A 25,670-nucleotide genomic window follows, 5' to 3' on the forward strand; every position below is an offset into this window, starting at 1 on the left:
ACATGACTTGTGCATACACACACACACACACACACACACACACACATGAACTTAAAGGACAGTAAAAATCAGGTGTCAAAGTTAGGTAGAGAGTAAAGTCAAGTTCAAAATGAAAAACCAAAAAAACCAAAAAGAAAGAAAGAAAGAACAGAAAAGAAGAAAGAAAAAAGTGACAGACAACAAACTAGAAAGCCAGTTCTGAAATTTAATTTTTTTAGGTAGAAAAAAAAATAACAAAACATAATTTTCAATCAAGTAACTAAAGTGTAGTTGACATTGAAATGGGTAGAATAGAAAATACTATAAAATATTTTTTTAAAGAAAAGGCGGGGTGGGGAGAGGCCATCTTCACAATAAATGGAGATGGAGAGAGTCGAGATCTAAGGAGGCTATGTTAGGCAGTGCTGCATTGTAAATTCCAGAACTGTAGGCTTCAGTCCCCTTAAGTAGCACATTGAAGCTGGTAGTGACCATGGCCATCTTTTGAGAGTTGGGGAGGCAGTTTAGCAGACTCAACCCTGCCAGGCTTCCATATCCCAGGTCCAAGCCCGGTGGGTGTCCCTTCCGTGACATGTAACATGAGCTCCAGGAAGGACCACAACTGAGGTGTGTTGACTGATCATTTAATGTATTTAGTGTTCACTGTCTTGGGCCGAAGGATTGCTATGGGAAGATGTTTGTCTTTCAGTTTATGCCCGTGCAAGCACCCAGTGAGGAAGAGAAGAAAGATCCTGTCCTTTTCGCCAGTAGAATCCGGAACTTAATGGCAGAGTAAGTATGTCCTGGAAATACCAACTGATAATGAGAATTAATGGTAAATGTCATTTAACCCTCCAACCCCCATGGTTCTCATTCACCAACTCTCTTGAGATGTAAAATGATATGCTGATGGACACAGGCAATGAAATAATCTACAGATGTTTCCCAGGTGCTGCCTCAAACCAATAAAAGCATGCCTCAGGTAGAAAGAGCAGCCAGTGTCTTCCATGGGTGCTGGCCTGGCACTGCAGAGCCTTGGGGTGGCTCCAGGCATGTGTTCTAAGGCCACTTTTCTTATTCCCTGTGCTGCCCAAGGCTGGGTGTTTAAAAGGCAGTAAAGATTACAGTACCCAAAAGGAAGAGGCTTGCTTGTAGAAAGGATTGGCAGAAAGAAAAACAGTTGCTCGCATGGAAGAATGGCCAGGACAGTGTTTAGAAACTGCACAACAGACGGTGGATATTTACTGAATGTAAGGGAGTTTTAACTGGCCAGTATTTTGATTGGATCAATCATGGAGCCTGTAAGGAAAGGATGTATTATGCTGTGTGACCACCCAGGCAGCCTCAGGGCTCCCTAGGTGCCACCTCCATAGATCCTCCTCCCCTCCCCCCACCTTTAGTAAGACCTCAACAGAAACTGAATTTGACTTTGTCCTGGCTAGTTCTATATCAGCTTGACACAAGCTAGAATCATTTGAGAAGAGGGATTCTCCACTGAGAAAATGCTTCCGTGAGATTTGCCCATTGGCAAGTCTGTAGTGAGTTTTTTTTTTAATCTTTTCTTTTTGGTAGGAGGATTATTTTAAAATATTATTTCTTTTTTTTTTTTTTTTTGAGATTGTAATATCTCAATTTCCTCCTTCCCATTCCTCCCATATAACTTCTTTCTTTCAAATTCATGGCTTCTCCTTTCATTACTTTTTGGTGTGTGTGTGTGTGCATATGCATGCATGCATACATGTGTGTATGTAAATACATAATATAGATACTCAGTCTGAATAATGTTATTGGTATGTATGTTTTCAGGGCTGACCATTTGGTATTGGAAAACCAATTGGTGTTTTCTTCCCTGGGGAAGACTGTCTCTCCACCCTTTCAGCATTCCGTAATTTGTAGTGAATATTTTATTTTATTTTATTTTATTTTATTTTATTTTATTTTATTTGAGACAGGGTTTCTCTGTGTAGCCCTGGCTGTTCTGGAACTCACTTTGTAGACCAGGCTGGCCTTGAACTCAGAAATCTGCTTGCCTCTGCTTCCCAAGTGCTGGGATTAAAGGTGTGCACCACCACCTCCCGGCTGTGAATTTTTTAAATTGCAGATTGATGTAGGAGGGTTCAGCTCACAGGGCCTGGTTGGTGGTCCTGGGAACTGTAAGAAAGGCTGAGCAAGCCACAAGGAGCAAGCCAGTAAGCAGCACTCCTCTCTGGTATTTGCATTAGTATCTATGATGCCTTTAGGTTCCTGTCTTGCTTGAATTCCTGTTTTGACTTCCTTAAGTGACAGGCTGTTACCTGGAAATATAAGTGAAACACACCCTTCCCCAAATTTTGTTCATGATGTTTATCACAACAATAGAAATCCTAAGTCCAGATTTTGAATCCCTGCCCCATATACACAAATGCGTTACTTCACACCAAAATAAATTTGTTTTCCAAATAGGGTAAATATTTATAGAAACATTTTTGCTATTGAGAATATTTGGGTGTACTCATTTTATTTAGTTTCTAAACCAGCTACAAATTGTTTTGATTATTTTTCTCCCCACAATGAAAAGCAAATTTTGTAACTATATGCTGGTTGATGTCTAAAAATGAGGAGATAAATGTTAGAACTAGAAAGAGTTTGTACCATGTATCTCAGTTTCCCAAAGTATACCTTAAAGCAAAGAAGAGATTCATTCAAAATCAGCTCTTTTCCAGCATGGGGAATGGGGCGAGTGTGGCTCTTCAGGAAGAGTGAGAGAGCCATTCACCCCACCCCCGAGCTCCTTTCCCTCCTATATAAAATGGATATTAAAATTACCTCTTTGTCTTCCATGCAGTTTTTATTATAATGAGACGCAAGTGGGAAAATAGGTGATAAAACCTCCTGAAAACATGCCAGCTAGTGACAGCTCTTAGGAGGCGGAGCCTGGAGTGCACGCTGAGACCTGTGTTACAGCATAAAAGGCAGAAAGCAATGATAGGCACAGCGCATGCTCTCCCCACCAAGTGCCATGCAGGCCCTTAAGTCACGTTATCTAGCTTTGTGCTCACTGTAACCCTGAGGTTAGGAAGGCACCAGACCCAGTTACTGAGCAGTGTCCCCCAAAATCATATGAGGCGGTGACAGTGTGGGACTCAGGCTTGCATTTCCTGTCACCAGATCCCACACCACCATTATGCTGTGTGATTTATGAATCGACTAATAATGTATTGCCTTTCTGGTTGGAATGCAAAATACAAATTTTCAGCTCTACAGACAGACAGAAGACACTCCAGTGGGCAAGACTGGAAAGTAGAAAAACAGAAGAGGAGAATCTGAACCCTCATTTCTTCCCAGGCACCCTGGCCTGCTCACTAGCTCAGGGGTAGTGGGAAACCATGAGCGGTTCATTGACCGCTTTTTTGTCTTACTGCTTGTAGAGCGTTGGAAATACCCGTGACGGATCACACCTACGAAGACTGCAGGCTGATGATCTCAGCGGGACAGCTCACGTTGCCTATGGAGGCCGGGCTGGTAGAGTTTTCGAAGATTAGCCGGAAACTGAAGTAAGTGTATTTTAAAATCAGTAAACCCTTGTAAATGTGCAGAGTGGGAAATCCCATCTCTGCTTTCTCTTACTTTATTATTGTTCTAGTTCTATGCGGTGCTTAGCAGGAAAGCCAGAACGGTGAATTTATCGTCTATTTTTTAAATCTATTTTTGTTTTATCATGAATAATTGACACAGTGGTGTCTGTGTGAGCTGCTCAAAGTAACAAGTGAGAGTTATCAGTACGTATGTACAGATAGATCACCCTGCCACTCAGAAGTGCGCCAGAGCAACTGGCAAGTGCATGGCACTGGCATACACTGCTCAGAGCATCCCATGGGGAAAACTGACCCAGACAACTCTATCACTTAAAATACCTGCCTTACACCTGCCTTTAAAAAAAGGTGTGTGTTTATATGTATGAGTTTATGTGTGCACGTGTGCACACACGCTCACATACACACTCATGCCACAATCCACGGGTAGAGCTGAGAAGACAACTTGCAAACTCACTTGTCTCTTCCCACCATGATTTCCACCACTGAGATAAATTCAGATCAGCAGACTTGATGGCAAGCACCTTTCCTGATGAGTCACGTTGGCAACAGCCTTCCTGCCTTCACATACGGTCGTTGTTGTTGTGGTGGTGGTGGTGGTGGTGAAAACATCCCCTCATTCATCTGTGATCTAACTTTAATCATTTGGTATAAGTAGTTTGGCTGTTCAGTGTAAGAGATGTGACCCTTGTATTCCTCTTCAGAGTTCATTCCTTTCTTATCCTTACTAGGAATTTACAGAATTTATTGACCCCAGTGTCTTACTATTCTCACTTTTGATAGCTGATATCAAAGGAAGTGTGTATAGTTTAGTGAATCACCCTATTGTACCATTTTGTGAACTATGAATTATCAGCCTGAAAGCTTTTTGAAAGAAATACTTATAATTTCTTTCATAACAGCTCAATAAGCAGTGGTTGACTTTCCAGATAATGTCAGGTTAAAATTCATGGATCACTTTCTGTCCCCTCTGCTCTTAGTGACCTTTCTCTCCTCCCAATCTTCCTTTGTTTGGTTGGTTTTTTTTGTTTGTTTGTTTTTTGTTTGTCACCATACTGGCATACTTTTAAAAATGAAATGCTTCCATACCTGTTTGATATATCCTCTCAAATGCTTATTCACTTCTTTTTAAATTTAACGTAAAGTATTTTTCCCTTCCACAGATTGATAAAATAACGCTCATTAATGGTCCGTGTGACTTAGACCTAATACTGTACACTTACAATTCTTTATCTAGATTAGACTGGGATGGTATCCGGAAGCACTTGGATGAATATGCGTCTATCGCAAGCTCTTCCAAAGGAGGCAGAATTGGAATCGAGGAGTTTGCCGAATACTTGAAGCTACCTGTTTCCGATGTCCTGAGACAACTTTTTGCACTCTTTGACAGGGTACGGTAGGCTTTGTCTTTAACATTTTATTGGGCCCGTTCCTACAGAGTGCAAGGCAGATACTGACAAACTTAGCGGGTCAGTGTGAGAAGAATTGATGCAGTTTAATGTTATGGGTAGATCTTCCCCTTAGTAGGAATAATAAATACAGTTGTAGTGTAACATCAAGTAGTGCGAATTAGTTTAGGTGTCTGTTCAGCAGTAAAAGCTGACTGTGTAGGCACATCTGCAGTGTAGCATTGGGCATGTTTATTTAATTGGGAAGACCTTTTAAAAGTATGTAGAATTTGTATGTTGGCGACCTGAATGGTACTGTACTGTCCTGAACATTTCTGGACTGCCCCCGAAATGCAAGAAGAGCAAATGGGTTTTGTTTTTATATGAAACTGCCTGAGAGTGTTCGAATGACCTTTCCACCGTCCTACAATGTAAGCGTGTGCAGTAAGTTAACCGGCTCATCGATCAAGCTTCTTCAGGACAAAAAGAAATTAAGATTTCCAATTTTCCTTAAAATTTTATTTTAGTAGATGAAGCATTAATATGGACTCTTATGCCAATAGTTCTGAGTTAGCACGTGTGTAGAAGCCTATAACATTTAAGACAAACTCGTCTCAAAACAGATAGTCTTAAAATTATACAAATACAATAATTCTCTTGTAGCCATTCATTTGTAGTTAAGCCTGCCTCCACATTTAATCCCTTTTAATCATTAATCTGCGGTCCATCTCACTCATTATGTGTATTTAAGATGCCATATAAATGGATTTGTACAGAATTTACGTCCTAATTCAGCCATTGTGTTGACTGTATCAAGTCGTTCCCGTTACTTCTCAGTTGAGAAGGATTTGCCGTGTGTCCCATTGGGGCCGTTTAAACATGGCCTCCTTCTTCAGGCCTCCATGGTTCACACCCTTACTGATTGTCCTCTGTACTTATAATTGCATCACCAACCCTTATTTTGTTTACAGGTAGTTTGTTCTTTTGTTGTTCACTTGGGAGAGAGCTTCAAGGGTGCTTACTCCCTCTTGCTCATTCTAGAATCTTCAGTCACTTATCAAAAAAGATGTTTTTCAATGAAATCATGCTGATGACGGACAGAGCAAGCTAGCTCCGGACCCCTAGCTCTTTCTTCTCCCCATTTCTCCAGCAAGGTCATCTTCCTACTGGTTTGTTTTGTGATCTTGTAGAATTAACTGGTCTTTAAGGTGATACAGGTCAGTCACCAACCTTGTTCTGTAGGAAGTCCCTATGCATCTCTTCTGGGCTTGCTACATCATTCAAACAGCATGCCCTCTTAGATGAAACAGCAGATTAATGTCATGGTGTGCTTAAAGCACAATGGTGATTTATGGTGAGGAATCAAGTTTATTAGATGCAACTATGCAAATTGGTAAATTAGAGGTGCTTTTTACTTCATAAGTGCTGCTCTTTGCTTTTCTTTTTTTTTTTAAACTTACTCTTCTCTCAACAATGTGGGTCCATCTGCGGCCTCCTGTTCCCCCAACTCTCCCCTCACTCTCCTCTCCCCAAGATCATCTCCTCCTCCTCCTCTTCCTCCTCCCTTTCTGTTAAAAAAAACAATAGGCCTCCCAGCGATACCAACTGAACCCAGTCTAATAGGATACAATAAGGCTAGGTACAAACCCTCATATCAAGGCTGGATGAAGCAACCCAGAGGAGGGGATGGATCAGGAGACTAAGCAAAAGAGTCAGAGACGCTCAGTCTCCCACTATTAGGAGTCCCACAAAACCCCAAACTAAGCAGCCACTACATGTATGCAGGGACATAGCGCAGACTCCATGGTTGCTGCTTCAGTCTCTGTGAGTCTCTGAGCCCTGCTTAGTTGATTCTATGGGCCACAGTTTCCTGCTGTCCTTGACCCCTCCAGTTCCCACAGTCCTTCTTTCCTCTCCTCTGTGGGGTTCCCCAACCCACTTAAATGTTTGGGTGTGGGTCTCTGCATCTGTGCTCATCAGCATAGTAGAATATTGTTAGGAATCATTTCATAGACGTGTGTGTGTGTGTGTGTGTGTGTGTGTGTGTGTATGTATGTATGTATGTCTTTGGGGTTTGGTCTCCCTCTTGTGGCATAGGCCTCATGTTAGACTAGTCATTGGTTGGCCACTCTCATAAGCATTGAGCCTCTGTGACATTTCTATGGCAACTTTCTTGCGCTGACTCTCCAAACCCATACAAGTGGTTTCAGGTGAAGCTTCTCTAGTCGACATGCTGACAGGAAGGGCTATGGCAGCATCGAGATCCAAACAAGGGAAGGAGATGAGGAAACAGGAAGGAGGTGAACCTGGGACAAATGGAGGCCATTGTAGCACACCTTTAACATCCTCAGGATCTCCTCCTCAGCGTTAAGTAGTATTTGTAGAGAATACCCTGTATTTCAGGTGTCAAATGACCGTAGCTGGGAGTTTCAGGAATGTTCCAGCTCTGCTTGGTGATGCCTGCCAACAGTGGCATTTCGATGTCACAGTTAAATACAGGAAGATTCAGGAGTGAGGAAGGGAGCTAAAAGCAGGGATTATAGTAATCACCAGTCAGACAGATTGAGTTACCCTGACTGAGGGAGGCAGTTGGCTCTAGGCACAGTGATCTCAGTGAGAACTGGAGCGCATTTTACCAACCACCTTTCTCCATGGACTGTTTCAATAGGTTTTGCATTTATTTATTTATTTATTTATTTCAGTTTTATAAGAATTGGCATTGGTTTCCTTCTGTGGTGTGGAATACACAGTGTCACTATTGCAAACATGATGCCTTCCTCCTTGATTCCTTAAACAGTGTATGCATTTGATTTGACCCTGCCTGTTCATGGATTCTGACTGTGTGCTTGTATTGTTTACCCTGACCGAGCAGGGTAACGTGATAGTTTCCTGGTTAGCCTACCTGCCTCTGCTTTGTGGAACATTCCCACCCTCCTTCTTGCAGGCTCTCTTGGTGCTGCAGGCACTAATTTCTGATCTGTCTGATCTTATTGATTTGAGGTCTTACTTTTAGACAATAAAGTTAATTATACATAAAAACTCATTAAGATATGAGTGATTTTGGAAATCTATTTGTAAAACTGAAATGTCCATGACACAATTTAGTAAAAAAAACCTAATTCAAGATGTCAGTTTACATAGGATGATCTCAATTCTATATTAAACATGAAAAGAGCCGGGCAGTGGTGGCGCACGCCTTTAATCCTAGTACTCGGGAGGCAGAGGCCGGGGGATTTCTGAGTTTGAGGCCAGCCTGGTCTACAGAGTGAGTTCCAGGACAGCCAAGGCTACACAGAGAAACCCTGTCTTGAAAAACCGAAAAGAAAAAAGAAAAGAAAAGAAAAGGAAAGGAAAGGAAAGGAAAGGAAAGGAAAGGAAAGGAAAGGAAAGGAAAGGAAAGGAAAGGAAAGGAAAGGAAAGAAAAGAAAATTATGGCAGGTCCCATAATTTGAGCCACATACGGATTGAAATAGACACGATGCAATGTCCACGTAGTGATGGGCTGCATTAGCTTCAGACTCATGTACAATGATGCTACAAGAAGAGGACTTTTAAATTTCTATTTCCTAAAAAAATATGGAGAAGAGTTTTCCTATACAGAAGCCTGGAAAGAAGAGACAGAGACATGAAAGGCTGGGCCAGGGTGCATCTGGTAGATGGTGTGTACAGAGGGAGCTACAGACGAAATCGGAAATAGCACAGGGGCAGCTGTCGCGATCCCGGAGCTGGGGAAGGAATTCATAGAAACACATTTCACTCCTCTTTCCAGCTATACATGTTTATTCCCTGTCCTTGGCCTTCCATATAGACCAGGAGCCGGTCTTCTGCCTGCCATGTATTGGAAGAGAAAATAGTGTAGAAATTAATGGCGAATGTACCAAATAGCCTCTCTCTGTCTGTCCGTCTGCCCTCCCTCATCTGTCTCCTCGATACTCCTGTGTTTTTCATGCAGTTACATGTCTGTACCTGTGAAGATTTTCTTTGCTAAGTGCTGAGTTATGTGATTGCCGCCACACCTTGTGCATACACTCGCATGCATGTGCCAGGCCTGTTTCCTCGGTCTCCTGAGAGGGTTGGGCTGGGACTGTTTGATAGGAGAATAAGGAGATGGAGCAATTTCAGGTCTATTGCTCTCAGGAGCTACTGGAGTAATTTCAGTGCTTAGTGGGGGCTGGGTGTAAGTCCTGTGCATTTGTTAGGATTTGAGAGATGGAGAAACCTGACTCTATTGTTTTACTCTTTCCTCCCCCACTACATTCTTAGCTAATCTACCAAAGCTGCATAATTATTTCTACCAATTTGTCCTAAAAATGCTATTACTTGTGTGTTCTATTCGATACTCAGAAATTTGATTGCAGACAACATAAAGGTTCCAAATGTGGTAAGCCATTGTTTCCTAGTTTGGAGTAATTTCCTTTGGCCAAATCCTGCCTGTGTGAGAGACAAAAGCAAAACACTCTTTTTTGTCTTTGGGTTTAATTTCGCTTGTTTACACTTACAAATATTTACTAAATCCCTCATATCAAAGACTAAGTGGGAAATGTGTTGACTGCTCAGATAAGTTAGAGACAATGGTTTAGAACAAAGGCCTCTCTATATTTTATAGTAATAATTCAAATTAAGTGCTAAATTATTTGCCAGCACATTTGAAGGAACTTTAGTGAAATCAAGAAATAATGCCACCTAAATTGGGAGCAGTTATAGGGCAGACATTTCTATAGAGGCAACAGTGTCTTGCCAGGACCATAGCAGCAGTGCTAACTTCATCCTTTACAAACCCCTCTTATTAATCTCCTCGTAGAGTTTAAATTTCTTCCTTCCTTCCTTCCTTCCTTCCTTCCTTCCTTCCTTCCTTCCTTCCTTCCTCCCTCTCTCCCCTCACCCCCTCCCTCTCTGTCTTCTTCTCTGCCTCCTTGCCTCCCTCCCTCCTCCCCTCCTCCCCTTCTTCCTTTCTTTTTTATATGTAAGGATGTTTTGCTTGCATGTACTTCCTTGTCCCACTTTTATATCGCATGCACCCAGAGTCCAGAAGAGGGCATCAGATCTCCTAGAGCAAGAGCTATGAGCCACCTTGCGGGTGCTAGGAATTAAACCAGGATCCTCTAGAAGAGCAGTCAGTGCTCTTAACCTCCGAGCCTTCTCTCCAGTCCTCCTCCCCTAGTGCGAAGTAGTAGTATATCAACCACCTTCACAGACAAGGGAAAGAATGAGAGCTTGATTTCTAGTTCCTTGGGTATAGTCTGACATGAGCTCAGACTCTAATTAACCAATACTGTTCTCCTCACAGACCATTGACTCCAGTAAGTTTTCGATGGTTACTATTTTCCTTCTGTAAAATATATTGTCAGGTGTCATATTCCACTTCTGCTGTGTAGTACTGAGCTCTTCTGGCAGCAGCATGCCCGTTGCTTAAGTCTTACACAGGAAGGGATTGTGTATACTTGTGAACTCTGGCAAGCCGGCCTTTCTGGCTATTGTAGAGTTCTGTAGATCATTTTTATTATTGTTTCATTCTGTGGAATGAATGTGTTTCTTTATCCCAAGCTCTTCCCGTCTGTCCTGTTCTTCGTAGGAGTCCAAGTATAAGTCTTGAGTGCCAATAATAACAAACATTCTGGCTCGCTTCTTGCTGTTAGAGGCAAGGTGCTGTCATACAGAGATCTCACTCCTGATGAAAGTTAGAACACTTAGGCTCCTTAAATGGCTGTAGAGAGACAAGGACATTACCATCTTTTTAATTTCCATGTCACTTTTGAGTCAATTAATGTAGCATTTGATAGTTCCTGGGAGAAGACTTCATCTTGATTTCAAGTCCAGCTATCCAGTCTTTGCTCTAGGAAACTCACTTCATAATTTATGTGGCATCGTTAGAAGAAAAGACTAAAACTTCTGGGTGGGATAGGTGAATTTTTCTGCTCAATTTTCTTGAAAGTTCTGCAGTCCTGCATGTCTGAATATTTCTTTCTAGTTCTTAGTCTGACTTAGCTCTCTCATTTCACCTATAAATATGTATCTAAGCATAAGAATTATAGCATTTATCTTCATAGTTCATTGGTATCTGGGACGTTAGTATCTGAAACAGAAAGGGGCTGCAACAATCCAGACTTCCTCTCTGCAGCACGTGAGAGATTCTGACCTCCCCTGTGTGCAGAGGGACGTGAAGATGGGTTTTGGTATCAGGGTTTGCAAAGAAAAGATTGTGTTTGACTGATTTCATCCGCACTCTGGAAAGAGCGAGAGTCCAGCATAAGGGATAGTTGGATACACTTTCCATGGACCCCAGGAAGGCTTTTGATTTCACCCAGCATGGCATTCTGAACAACACATGATTTCCAAATTCAGAATGTCTGTTCCACATCATGTTGCAGGAGCTAAAGCCACACCTGACAGAAAGACTTTACTTTAGATGGCAACTGGCAGACCTCAGTGTAGATCCTGTCCCTCTCTGTGATGTTCAAATCCTACTTAGAGGCATAACACACCTAGTGGGTTGTTGTCAAGAATACTTTTGAAAACTAGGCAACCCATAAGCATAGGGTTAGGGGTAATGATATGTAATATGTCTTTCACATTAGTAGAACCAGATTCAAGGTGGTGTGTGTGTGTGTGTGTGTGTGTGTGTGTTTGTGTGTGTGTGTGTATCTTATAATGAGGTGTAGGTACCGATTTTGCTGCTGTCACTGTTGAATACCACATGAAAATCTAAATGGATTCAACTATAGGACCTGATAACTTTGCTATCAAATTAATTTACCATTCTCTTCATTTTGTGGTAAGTTGCTAACCAAGAGAGGAAGTTCCACCTCATGGCCACGGAGCCGGCTAACTGCATCACAGAGACTAAAAGTGTTGTGTCCTATTAGCTGTAAACTGTTCCTGTGGATTTTCAAGTTATGTTAATTCACTTGTTTCAAGAACACAAGTCACTGCAGTTTCCCCTCGATTGATTGATGAGATTAGGCAGCCATCACCATCGATGGGTTTTAGTGCACTTCCATCAGCCTCACCTGATTCATTCTGTCGTTCATTGTGTAATCCTGTGTTCCATGCCTTCCCTGCTAGAACCTAGGCTGACATTCATCTGCTTCCTGCCTTTCTGGACATTTCTCATAACTAGGATGTCATGACGCGTACTTCCCTGTGTCTGGCTTTAGTTCACATGCTTTGAGATTTATCCATGGAGTGTGCATCAGCGATTAATTCATTTTGTTTATAGTACTACTTTATATCAAATATTCATTCAGTTGTTGGTAGATATTCAAGTTGTTTTTTATACTTTGTGCAAATAGAACTAATATTGCTAACAGCATAAATGTATCATTGTTTATCTCTGAAGTTAGTAACTCTCCTCCCAGATTAGGACTACATTTTCCGTTAGGTGTGGCCTGTTCTCTCCTTTTCCTGAAGGCTTTGGCAATGGTGCTTTCTCCCGGATAGCAAGTCAGGTTGTTATAAATGCTTTAGTAAATGACCATAGAGGATTAAATGGTCCAGTGAGGAAAAGACTTACTCATCTAATAACAGCATTTTATTCGATCATGATTTTTAATAAACTGTTAGCCAGATATCCTCTTTCTTTACAGTAAGAAATGAGAGGAACTTAAAATGTAGCAAATAACAAAACAGTGTATCAGTTGAGGTACATTGTATATGATACTAGCTGCTATTTTCAACAGTCAAAAAAAAAAATCTAGAAATATGGCTCAATGGTTAAGAACACTAGCTGCTCTTCCAGATTCCCAGAATCTTCAGGGTAGCAGGTAACTATAACTACAGTGCCAGGAGATCTGATGCCCATTTCTGGTCTCCATGGACTCTGCATGCATGCAGTACAAAGACATACATACCGATAAAACACGCATACACATAAAATAAAATAATAATTTTTTTAAAAAAATCATAAAAACAAAGCCCACTTCCCTTAAAGCCCCTTTCTCTTAAAGAGGCTTCCGTGAATGGATTTAAGTCCATGTTTGACATGATGAGCCCTGTGAACCCCTTAAAGGGAAGGTAGTCTGTTTTGGGTATTTTTCCTTACACAGCTAAGGACTATACTGAGTCTTTTTGGTGTTCATAGAAGCAGTTTCATTGTGCCCATGAGAAATAAGGCCAATTATTGGGTATGACTAAGAGAGACAGGACATTGAGGACATAGTTTCCATGGTCAAATAAATAAATGGTTGGGCGTGGCAGCATATACCTGTAATCTCAGCATTCCAGAGCTGAGGCAGGAGCATTGCAATTGCCAGGCACTCTTGGGCTATGTGGTAGTCGTCAGCTGTGAGGGAGAGCTGGGCAGTCTCTAGCTACCATTCTCTTCTCGACAGCCAGTCCGTTGGTTGTCTTGGAACTGTAAATTCCCATGGTGATCTCACCTCTGAGCTATGGGTGGCTTTGTAGGAACCCAGAGGGTGGACCCTGTTACACAGCAGTTCAGAATCCCTTCCAGTCCGATTGTGATTCATTGCTGTCTCAGCATTTTCACAACTCTGAACAGACTCTCATCGCACTGCGCTATTTGCTGCATCTTAAGCACCCAGCATCCCCTGGATCCCCCATGCTTCTACCACGCTATCCTTGTGTATCATCTTACACTTGGAGAAGAGCCACCTGTAGTCAGGCGTATACATTATGTCTTCTGCAGTCGATGCTGCCTTTACCTCAGCAGAATTCATCACTTGTCTTTGGCAACTGTGCTAGCTTGGTAATGCAGTATAAAACACATTACCTGCCTGATCTTGAATAGTGCTAGCTTTTTTTGAGTTTTTATTTATCTAGAATGTTCTTTGTCTTCCAACGGATTTTTATGATACCTTAACACCAGATTATGATCTATGAAATTATAATGGTTCAGTATTAATAATAGAAATGTGCAAATGGACACAAGCTTATACTTACGGTCAGTCCTCATGATCTACTTAGTTTTGAGCACAGCAGTTCTGTTTTATCTACATTTCTATCCTAACTACCTAGCCCATGTCTCAACATGTGAGAGATTAGATCGAATCATTGTGAAGTAGGCAGGGAAGATAATCTTATTGTGTCACTTTTCAGATTTGAAATTGGAATTTTCTCCCAAGTACTCGTTAATAAGTAAATCTGTATGTGTATGCATGTGTGTGAATGTGTGTGTGTTTGCACATGTAGAGGCCAGAGGTTGGTGTTGGTGTGTGTGTGTGTGTGTGTGTGTGTGTGTGTGTGTGTATGTATGTATGTGTGTATCGGATCTCCTGAAGCTAGAGTTAACAGAGATTGTGAGTCACCCAATATGAGTACTGGGAATGAAACTTCTCTGCAAGAGAAGCACATGCTCTTAACTGCCAAGCCATCTCTTTATCCCCAAGAATATAAGTTTGGACCTAAATGTGTAACTTCTTTATGAAGAAAGGCCCAAAACCATATGACTTAACTGGTGAATCCCATCAAACATTTAAATAAGCTTACCACCTAAGGCTGGAGAGATGGCTTAGCAATCAAGAGTGTGTTCTGCAAAGGATGAATTCTCTTCTAACACCAACACCAGCAGCTCACAGCTGCCTGTGACTCCAGCACTGTGGGATCTATAGAGACATATGCATATAGAAGATTTTTTTCCCTGTAAGTGCTAACCTCAAAAAGATGCCAAAAGTATTAATTACAGAGAAGGCCTCAGAACTTCTCAGGATAGCATCTGGACCTTCTTCTAAGTTTTTCTTAAGAATTGGACTCTGGAAACCTTCCTAAAGGAATGGAAATATCTGATTCAAATGCCCAAGAATTCTTCAATTCTACCCTTGTCATAAATATTCCTTGGTAAAGGAGATGTTGACTTAAGCTGTTTAATCTCCTGAGAGGAAAATCCATGTCCTGTGTTTGGGTGTTAATAAAAATAAGAAAGCAATGTCATAGAAATGTATAGTTTTCCATTTTCTATTTAAGGTAGCATTCTAAAGTGGACTATCTAGAGACATGGAAAAGTAACTTCATTGAGGCCAGTGAAAACATGACAGTTGCTAGGACCCAACAGAACTCTGCAACTTCAGTTGGAGGTGAAACATCTCCTCTTGGGTGTGGTACCCTTCTAGACTGGTACAGAAAAGCCAGTTCTTCCACATGGGCACTACTCTGACTCCGTGGCAGCGCTTTCTAAACCATCTCCAGGATTGCAGTAGCTGTCACACCTGCTCGCTAACCGGCAAGCATGTTTCTCGCAAAGGCGATCCTGGAAGGGGCAGATCGGGGGCTTGGAGGGGCTCTTGGAGGCCTTCTTGGAGGAGGTGGTCAGGCAAGAGCAGGCGGGGGCAACATCGGGGGGATCCTTGGAGGAATTGTCAATTTTATCAGCGAGGCTGCCGCAGCTCAGTACACCCCAGAGCCACCTCCCCAGCAGCAGCATTTTACCGTCGTGGAGGCCTCAGAAAGCGAGGAAGTCAGGCGTTTTCGGCAGCAATTTACACAGCTGGCTGGACCCGACATGGAGGTGGGTGCTACTGACCTGATGAATATTCTCAACAAAGTCCTTTCTAAGCATAAAGAGCTGAAGACAGAGGGCTTCAGCCTTGACACCTGTAGGAGCATTGTGTCTGTCATGGACAGTGACACCACAGGGAAACTGGGCTTTGAGGAATTTAAGTACCTGTGGAACAACATCAAGAAATGGCAGTGTGTTTTCAAGCAGTACTACAGTGACCATTCTGGCTCCCTCGGAAGCTCCCAGCTGCACGGGGCCATGCAGGCAGCAGGCTTCCAGCTCAATGAGCAGCTTTACCTAATGATTGTCCGTCGGTATGCTGACGAAGATGGCGGGATGGATTTCAACAACTTTATCAGCTGCCTGGTTCGCCTGGATGCTATGTTTCGAGCTTTCAAGGCTCTGGACCGAGATAGGGATGGCCTGATTCAGGTGTCCATCCGAGAATGGCTGCAGCTGACCATGTATTCCTGAAATGGATGCAGAGAGGTAGAGACCCTCCCTGGAGGACAGGACTGCAGAACGCCTTACCACATGAGCCACAGCTCAGATCGCACCCACCAGCTACCATTTCCTGGTGGGCTCTTTTATAATGCTGCATATTCCTGACCATAGCCTGTGCTTCACTGCTTAATTAAAACTAGTTTTGGACCAAAAGTGTTCTGAGTGGTTTGTAGATCAGTTTTTTTGAGAGAGGACATATAGAGTCATGTATATGTGATGGGGAGGTGTTGGTTGACTATGAAAGGTTGTTCTGTATGGGTGAATGGATTTGCATTGCTTAAAACCACAGAATAAGTCAAAGCATCAGGAGGTAGATTATTTTGCTCTTCAAAGGCTGAGAAGGAAAGGCTAAATGAAGTCTTTTCTACTGATGGTTTCGCACTTAATCACATATTATGAAGAAGTGCACTTTGCAGAGAACCAACTTTACTGTATAGAAATAGATTAAAAATATGAGCTTGAGCAATTTTATGTCGGGGGTATTGTTTTATAAACAATATAAAGCACCCGCCTAAGAGTCTAGCCCTTCTTCTGTTTTCTAGTAAGACAAACAGAGTGGTTTTGTGTTGGTGTGTTTGTGAAGAGTCAAGGGCCCCAAGGAATACAAAGGTGTACCTGTTGTTCAGCGTCTTTGGCCGCCTGAACGAATCAAAATGATCATTCTTATGTTGACTTCATACAGACCCAGGCACACCTAGGTGATGCTAGCCAGCTCTTGTCCTGTCTTGCCCTACCTCAGAGTAAGGAAAATTCTTTTGCTTATCTTTGGAAACAACGGGCAGGGAAAGAAAAAAAAAATAACAAGACAAAACACATAATTAGCAGTCAATGAAGTAGAATATGAAGCTGCATAGACAGCAGATATTGCTGACGTTTATAATTGCTGAGGTTTGAAGCCCTGGCTGCAATTTAGAGTTGCAGGGAGAATCCTTTAGCAATTGAGTGACTCCCACACCAGATGAACTGAGTCTCTTCAGAACCCTCTAAAGCTCCTGGGGTCATGCTAATGAGCTGCCAAGCTGACAGTCCTAAACGCTTTGGATTATGGCTGTCTCCCAGTGTTTTTCAAATCTGTCCCAGCCAGAACTGCCAAGCAGGAGACTCAGTACTGCCTCTATTCAAGAGAGGGAAAATAAGGAATAGTGAGAAACTGCCAGCCTGTGGCTGCGTGAACCATGCCTTTCTGCTGCAGAGCACTTAACCTGGCCTGATTATTTTGGTATAAGCTATTTGTTTCAGCTGAGCAAGCCAAGCCCAGGAAGCCTGTTTGTTGGAACAGAGTGCACAAGAGAGGCTCTGTTGAGAGCCTCTGGTCTTCCATCACCTGCCCTTCAGTACTTCACACTCTGATATGTTTAGTTCCTCCCATCCTGGAGCCACTTTGGAGAGTCCTTCTGAGATCAAACCTCAATTATTTTTCCTCCTTTAACTCATTTAACTCATTTAAAAGAAAGACGTAACTATGGGAACAGAATGATGTAGCTGGCCTCTTAGGAGGTCTAGAGCTCCTGCCAGAAAGCCCCAGTGAGCCTGGGAGAGGTTGGCATTTGGACTCTGTGTGTGCCGTCACCGGCATCATGTAGCATTTATGAAATACCACACACATAATTGTGAACTGATCCAAGCACAAAGATCACATCTGCTTTCTTCAAGGGACTTGTAATTCCCCTTGGTCTGATCGTCCACCAGCTGTGGGTATATAAGCATGAAGCTGCTGCTAGCAAGCACACATTCATATCAGCCTCACTCCTGTAGAGTTAACCCAGGAAAACATCAGGCACGGGAGCAGGAGAATAGCCAGGAAAGGGAGCAAGCTGCCAAGATGTCTGTCTGGTCTCGGAATATTGCCCTCATTTGATCTCCACACTGTGATTGTAGAAAGGACAAAGTAGAGCCTATGGCTTTGCTCCAGTTATCATCATGTCTTATAAAACTCAAGGCTCGTAATGCATACTAGAAGTGGCGTTAAGCATTTCCTTCATTCCTCCAGTTAAGGAAATTTCTAGAACCTCCTCTAACATGTTCATGAAAAACACCCAGAAGCCACCTAACTTTCTCTTCCTCTGTCCTCCATATTCATCGATAATTTATCTAAATAACCCCAGTCATCAGTGTGGATACTAGAAAATTCAGTCCTAACTCTCTATATATTGCCTCAAGTAGACAAATCTTTGGTTTCTCTATAGAACCAACAGCCAGAACAGTGACTGAGTTTCTTAGTTTTCATTACATATTAAAGCCACATTTTCAAGTTAGAGAATGTGGTAATTTTAAAAAGAAAAGTACCATATTGTTGGGCACAGAAGCACACATCTGTGGTCTTCCCACTTGAAACAAAGGCCTGAGATCAGGAGCTGGAATCAAGCTTTGACTATGTAGTTTGTGAGCTTTTGACCACTCTCGGTTACATGAGACCATATCTCAACCCCTGTAATCCTCCCCCGAGACACACACATACACACACACACAAGCATCCATGTCTACATGGAAAACTTCTTATAGCCTGTGAAGAAGGCTTTTGATTTATCCACCCCATTGCCCATGAATGTCTTAACACTAAAGAATACAGTCAAAATAGTAAACCGAGAAAAGCGAGAACATGTAAATGATATGACCTGCACTTCTACATTCTAAAACTGCATGTAACTTTGAAAATAACTGTGTCTTGATTGTATCCACTAAATTCTATAACCTGTAAAAGTGTAGAAAGAAAATGTATGCTGTATATCCAAGAGTGAGAAACTTACAAAAGAACATTCATAATTTGTATGTCATCTGCAAGGTCAGTCTAGGAATATATTTTAGTATTTTAAAGCTTCATCTACATAGGAACCCTGTTCTGAATGTGAGTTGATCTTGAAAATTGTCATAAATTACTATTTGATACATAATACTAAGTGTACTAAGATAATTTAATTACAAGACAATTGTTAGTATTCTTTAAAAGGTGGTAGAAATATACTCTCAGTCAGAATAGGCAGGTAATTGGAACATTTCCTGCCTGTTTTGATAACTGAGACATAGAATTCTTAATAATAGTGTTTCTCGGGAGTGTAGCGTTTCATCATAGATGGTATCTTACTACAGACAAGTAGATTATATTTTATGGGAATGTTTTGCATGTTACTCTGAGAACATTGGTTATCTTTCATTCACAAAGATATTATCCATTATAACACAACAGAGAGAAAAAAATTCTTGGCAATTAATCCTTATAACAGGTATTCAAAATTGTATCCTTAAATGTTGCAAGCCTGAAACCCTTATTTTAAAAAATCTGAATCTAAATGAATATATATATATATATATATATATATATATATACTTTAAATTAAGTTCTGAAACATCCTGGAAAAACTGATGCTTTTTCCTCCTAAGATTTTATTTTTATGTGCTTGAATGTTTTTCCTCTGTGTGTGTGTGTGCATCTATGTGCCATGTATGTACCATGCCTGCAAAGGCCAGAAGAGAGCATTCAATCCGCTTGGACTGGAGTTACAGATAGTTATGAGCTGCCATGTGTGTGCTGGAAATCAAACCTGAGTTCTCAGCAAGAGGAGCAAATGCTCCTGACAGCTGACTGCTCTCTCTGGGCCCCCTCCTGAGATTTTAAACAGCTGACATACCTAGACTTTCCTGGCTTCTTAGAAGCAAGAAAGGCAAGTAGAAGATGCTGGGTGACTGGACTCACTCAGGCTCCTCCCACTCTCAGTGCCTCTTTGATCCTGCTGACCTCCAGGAAAAGGGTGAAGCCCGCAGATGGAGCTCATGCAAGGTTGGCCACAATTCTTTCTCCAGTGCCTCCATGTGACTCCTTGGCGCCAAGTCGGGACTATTCCTCAACTCTGCTTGGCAAAGGACGTGGAGAAATGACTAGAATCTTCCACTGAAAGGTTTATTTCTTCATTTAAATGCAGCTCTGAAATAAATTTTAAGACCAGGTGCTATTAAATTTATAATTCTTCCCAGGGAAGTTTAAAGAAAACCAACATGCATTTATGGAACAATTTAAGTCACAAATTCAATTGAAAATATAAAAGTTAAAAGCATAGATGCTGTTATATAACTTTTTGTCCATTTTAAAATATACTTTATCAAACTGTTAGATTTGAATGATGCTCAAACTACTTAAATTTAATTGTAGTTATAGAAATAGTAGGCTTTATTAACTTGGAATGAAATGCATATCTTGGCTTTACTAGTAGTTTCTACAATTTCTTCCAGTTCTTAATTTTATTATCCTGAAGTAAGAGCCTCAGTGGTATATTATTAATCAAAATAAAATAGTCTTTCCAAGTGATTTCCATCTTGATTTCTCCTCCTTCACATTACTAGAAAGAAAAATTACATATTCTCCTTCATGTCAGTCAAGAGTTTGTGTAATGTAATTATACCAATTAAAAATAAAAGCCCATTGAAGAATGCTTAGCCATCATAGACTAATGGAAATGTCAGCTCCAGTACATTGTCTTGTTCCATGACTAGTGGTTATAGGGAGGATCACCTGGGTTCCACATAGACTTGATGGTGTGGTGAGGATTGATCATCTACTTCTCCTGTATTCATCGGCAAGAGTCAGTTGGGTAAGAACCTTACCTTTGTAGAGCAACTTTGCTATGATTCAAGAAGCTCCGCAAAGCCTAAGGCTCATTAAATCACCATGCACTGGATGTCAAGAACTGATTACTGATGCACAACAGTGTATTGCGCTCCTTCAAATGCTCCCTTCTTTGGCAGATGGTCACTGTGGCAGTGACTACCTGTTGTACAAGATATCGGTTAGACACTTAAAGGAGATGCATCCAGCCGGATATAACTTACTCAACAATAAAAGCTGATTTTTTTTTTAAAGTTATTCTCCAGATGTTTCTGGACAATTAGAGAAGCTGAATGACTTTTGGTCTTGTCTTAGAAATAAACTCTAATACTTGGGGGAAATCTCAAAAATCCATGTTTCTGCCTTTTCTGGTGGGAAGGGGAAATTAAGTTATTATTCCTTTTAGTTTCCACCCTGCAGTGAGATGAAGTAATATGAAGAAAGTGATTTGACCTTTTGAGAGCTTGGCTATTGAGAAACAAATGAAATCCTCCCTAGAAAATGTGCTTACAAAGAATCACCCAACATTTCAGGGGCTTTTATAGACTCTGCTTTGTAAGTGCATCTGCTGACTGTGTATAGTTGAAGACTGCATGCATGTCCATGCCAAGTGTCCATTGTTAATCCATGGGATTAAGGATTGCTCTGGCCATGTTGTCTCTGGTGCATAGTGTATCAGGAGATTCATCACTTGAGGTTGTATTGCCAAAACAGTTCCCACCCTGGGATATCCTGCTCATAATGCTTAAATACCATCTCCTCCTCTTCAACCTTCTTTTCCCCTCTCCATCTCATTTCCCTGTCTCCTCTTGTAAGAACAACCTCTCTTCCTCGAGTCCTCCCTCACGTTCTGATTTACCTCTCCCCCTGTTGCAGGATATTTGATCAGACTATGAACCCAAGATTATCCTGTTTACTAGTAAAACCTGTTTCTAGTTGTGGTGTGGCTCAGCCTTAGCACACACCTTTAATCCCTCTGGCTGGAGGACAGGCACGCCATTAGTACGTACCTTTAATTCCGAACAATAAAGGTAAAGTTAGTTTGTAGAAGAAAGCTTTATGTTTGAAAGTGATATTTAATTTTGGGTCAGATAAAGAGAGGAATCAGAGAAAGAGTTGACAGAATAAGACATGCCCAACTCTCATGAGAATAGAGCCTCAATAAAGAATCTCTCAGAAAAAAGGAGGGGGACAGTTTTACTGGCAGAATTTTACAGAGACAAATTGAGGGAGAGAACAAGCTAGACACAGGTGAAGATCGAATGAGAAGGAGCCAGAAGATTAGAACAAATTGCCAAAGTTAGTTTGCGGCCAAGCAGAGCAATTTACTGGAGGCCAGATTGAATCAGTCAGCTTGGAGAGGAGTTTGAGACAGAAGAAGAGCTGAGTTAAACTAGCCAACAGAGTCCAGATAGAACTAGAAAGAGTGAGCTTTTTCAGCTGTAAGTCTCAGAGGCTAAAAACATTCTAAGTCTAGATAAGATTATAAGGAGGCTAGAAGATTCCAGGACTAGGCCTAGGTTAGGAGACAGAGACAGTGAACCTTGGAGACAATTAGAGCAATTAGAGTTTCTTTTACACCCTCTTCCCTTTTCTTTGAGACAGGATTTCTCTTTGTAGCCCAGGTTGGCTCAGAACTCACTCTGTAGACCAGGCTGGCCTCAAACTCACAGAGCTCCATTTGCCTCTGCCTCCTAAGTATTGGGATTAAAGTGGTTACCACCAAGCCTGGCTCTCTCCTTCTTCTTTATCTTAAACTCTCATTCTCTTAATAGTTAATGTGCGTATCAGCTTGGGTTAGAACCATCTACCCTTTGTTTTCTGTTGTCATCATGATGCCCCTCCTGAATTGTGTCATGTTAGTTATGTTTGGTTTTCTTTGGCTTCAGAGTATAGACTTCTGGAGCCAGAAATCCCCAAGGGGTTTTTGGTATGCCACAGTTGCTCCTGGTTCATTCTACATTAAGCCAGAAAGAGCTAAACAATGCAGCTTGATTAATGCCTCAGTTTCTCCCTTTTCCTTTCATTTTCTGTGGGTTTGTTGTTTATTAACCTTCCAGGACCTTTTGGGAGTCCTCTGATGCTGGCCATCTTGGCAGGACCATTTCCACCATGGACCCAATCAATGCTTTATTAAAGTCCTAGTCCCTACCTCCCTGAAGGGTTCTCATCAAAGCCATTCTGAACTTAAAGAGTCCACACTGAGTGTCAGTGGGCCACTTGGCATGGCCTCAGTGGTAAGTATTTATAGTTATTATTGAACATAGCATGTTCTGCCTCCTGAACTGGGAGTGGGTAGCCCGTCCCTTGCTGTCCTTCTCAGTAAACTTCTCTTCACAGTGGCCCAGTGCATGATCCTACAGTGCTACACAGCAATGCTTGCACTTCACCTTTTTGGTGTGATTAACACTAACTCAATAGCTGGCCTTTCTAACCGATTGCTATCTTTTTACAGAATAATGATGGCAGTATTGACTTCCGAGAGTACGTGATCGGCCTGGCTGTCTTGTGCAACCCTGCCAATACAGAAGAGATCATCCAGGTGGCATTTAAGGTACTGCCAAGCCCACTGACCGCATCTCGGTTGGCCTTGCAAATATGTGTTGACTCTAACTCCATTATTTGGAAAAATCAGTGAATCTGTCCCCCGAGTTTATAGATCTGCTGTGACATGTTTGGAAGGGTAATGAGATTAAGTCAATTGCTACTGAGAATAAAGAAAACACAGTATCCATTTAAACAAAAATGGAAGCAGCTAAGGTACGAGGGTCCAGTCTGAACAACAGGTGATTTAACAAATTAATGTTACTTCCTTTTAGCTCTTTTTTGAAGCCCTGGGGTAAGATTTATAAATAAATACCACTCTTTGCCTCTTACCCTAATCCATCTAGAAAATTCTGATCTGTCCTGATTTTTGCATCTGTCAGATGGTTTAAGTGGCATTTTGGTGCTGGAGTTTATTCTGTGTGGTGACGTCAGACTAGCAACATCATACATGTTCCAAGTTTCCATCCTGCCGATCTTACTGTAGTATTCAATATATTTTCAGTGTGGTGCAGGGATCTAAATTAAGAGAAAAAAATCTATCTCATGCCCAGCAAAGCTTGAGGAAAATGTGTATTGTGAAGATGCAGACTGCACATGCCCCCATATACATTGTATGCCAAAGTGCATGTGATTTTGAGAGTGGAGATGCTTCACCTGCTAGCATTTCATTGTGGCCTTTCCTTTGAGTACTAAGTCTGTGGGGTCATCTCTCAACTGAGGTCATCTCCCAACTGGTCTTGCCGAAATGGGTTCATCGATTGTACAAGCAAATCCATGCAGCATGAAAGCCACTGACCTTCTCTTCCATCTTGTCCTCTTCTCTCTCCCTGCCTTTCTCTAAGACAGAGATCACACTGTGGCTCAGACAAGCCTTCCTCTGTCTCTATTGTCTAGAAAGGCTCTGTGATCAAGACTCCTTTTCCATGTTTTAAGAAGCAGAGATGGCCCTTTGGGAATCCAGGGATGCTATCATTGTTGGAGGATTCCCGGTGGGCACTTTCTATTGCAGATTGTTTTAAACTGAGAGACCAGGACATAAAGAATCCTGATGCTTGGAGCCCAGCAAATGGGCATGATACAGGGGCTAGACACTTTTTCAAATTCCCGAAACCTTCAGCTTTTAGACTTACTTATCAAAAAGCCTTAAAGGACACAGAGAGCTAACTTGTTCCAATCCAGACATGTCTGTTTCTGTTTTGGGATCATATGTGTAATTGCATGTTTAGCCGAGCAAATAGTCACCCTTGGTTTGCCAATGAAAGACCCAATAGGAAAGTCGGACCTTAATCACTATAATTACTGTTTTAAAAGAAGTCATGAAAATCTTGACCAGCCTAGTCCTTGGTTTGAAGAGGGAAGAGGGAAGAAAGAAAGACTTACATCTAAAATTAGCTCATTTCCCCCCTATGGCAAGAGTTATGCTGTACATTGATTTTTATCTATCTATCTCTTTATTTATTTATCTATATTTTTAACTGAGCCAAGGGCTCACTCTGTAACCCAGGCTGGCTCAAACTTGGAGTGCTTCTATCTCAGTCCCTTGAGTGTTGGGATTCCAGGTTCAGACTACTAGGCCCAGTTCACACTGGTTATTTTAAACTGACTTTTGAATATGTTATATGTTTTGTGGATATTTTAACTTTTTTCCTTTTCAGTTGGTAATTCGCTTTGATAGTATATAGAACCCTGCCACATCCTTTTCTGTGGGGCATACATGACAGCTACCTTCCTGTCTTTTATTTCCCCTTTACGTCAATCTATACAGGTAGAGTAGAGGGTTTTAGTTGCAAGCAGCAGGATGAACTCTGGCTGATTGACAAAATTATTAATAGTTATGAGGTCAGGGACCAGCCCAGCCCAGCCCAGCCCAGCCCAGCCCAGCCCAGCCCAGCCCAGCCCAGCCCAGCCCAGAGGTCCTGACTATAGGAATGGCCCAATACCCTTTCTTAAGTCCTACAGTCAAAGTGAATGAGTAGTTCATAATTAACACCCAGGGTAGTCGGAAAGGTTTGGGGCCGCAGGCTTAGTAGGAGGTACAGGATTATTTAATTAGGGGTCCTATAGTGTTTTGTAAATGGGAAATACCATTCCCCTGAGGAAACTGAGCGTCTAGCTTTCTACCAACGTCCAGACTGGGATTCATCAGAGATCTGTGAGTTAGCCAACAGAGATGATTGGGAGTTCTTAGTAAGCGAGAGAAATCAAGGAGGAGAAGGGTCTAGGGTAGCTGTGGCCAAGAATCAATATAGCAGAAGGAAGGCCCAGGATGGACCTTGTGAAGAGAGAAAACAGGGAAGTGAGACCAGCAACTGTGCCAAGACTTTAGAGTGTTAGGTGGCTGGGGAGAGTCATTAAAGTCTAGAAGGCTGGAGGAAAATTAGAGCCAGTGGGAAGCCAGTGCTGCTGAGCCCTGGCCGTTACTGTTTGAGGTCCAAGATACATGAGGAGCCTGTGGTCTACTTTACACACACACACATGTACACACACACATGTACACACACAGAGTTCTCTCTCTCTCACACACACATACACGTACACACACACACAGAGTTCTCTCTCTCTTTCTCTCTCTCTCTCTCTCTCTCTCTCTCTCTCTCTCTCTCACACACACACACACACACACACACACACAC

At 41.9% G+C, this 25,670-nt stretch overlaps 2 protein-coding genes across 4 annotated transcripts in view; both read left to right on the forward strand.

Moving 5' to 3' along the window:
* Positions 1 to 25,670, forward strand: part of Lpcat2 (lysophosphatidylcholine acyltransferase 2) — a 63,388-nt gene that overhangs the window by 31,378 nt on the left and 6,340 nt on the right. For all 3 annotated transcript variants that reach the window (XM_021170591.2, XM_029480768.1, XM_029480769.1), the window contains 4 exons: positions 689 to 771; positions 3,387 to 3,512; positions 4,789 to 4,942; positions 22,946 to 23,044. In XM_021170591.2, coding sequence (XP_021026250.1) covers positions 689 to 771; positions 3,387 to 3,512; positions 4,789 to 4,942; positions 22,946 to 23,044 — 462 coding nt within the window. The remainder of the gene's footprint in view (positions 1 to 688; positions 772 to 3,386; positions 3,513 to 4,788; positions 4,943 to 22,945; positions 23,045 to 25,670) is intronic.
* Positions 15,036 to 16,038, forward strand: Capns2 (calpain small subunit 2). The gene has a single exon (XM_021170592.1). It carries the CDS (start codon positions 15,120 to 15,122, stop codon positions 15,861 to 15,863), a length of 744 nt encoding a protein of 247 aa, XP_021026251.1. The 5' UTR covers positions 15,036 to 15,119; the 3' UTR covers positions 15,864 to 16,038.

The sequence above is a fragment of the Mus caroli genome, chromosome 8 (assembly GCF_900094665.2).
Source record: "Mus caroli chromosome 8, CAROLI_EIJ_v1.1, whole genome shotgun sequence".
Classification (NCBI taxonomy): domain Eukaryota; kingdom Metazoa; phylum Chordata; class Mammalia; order Rodentia; family Muridae; genus Mus; species Mus caroli.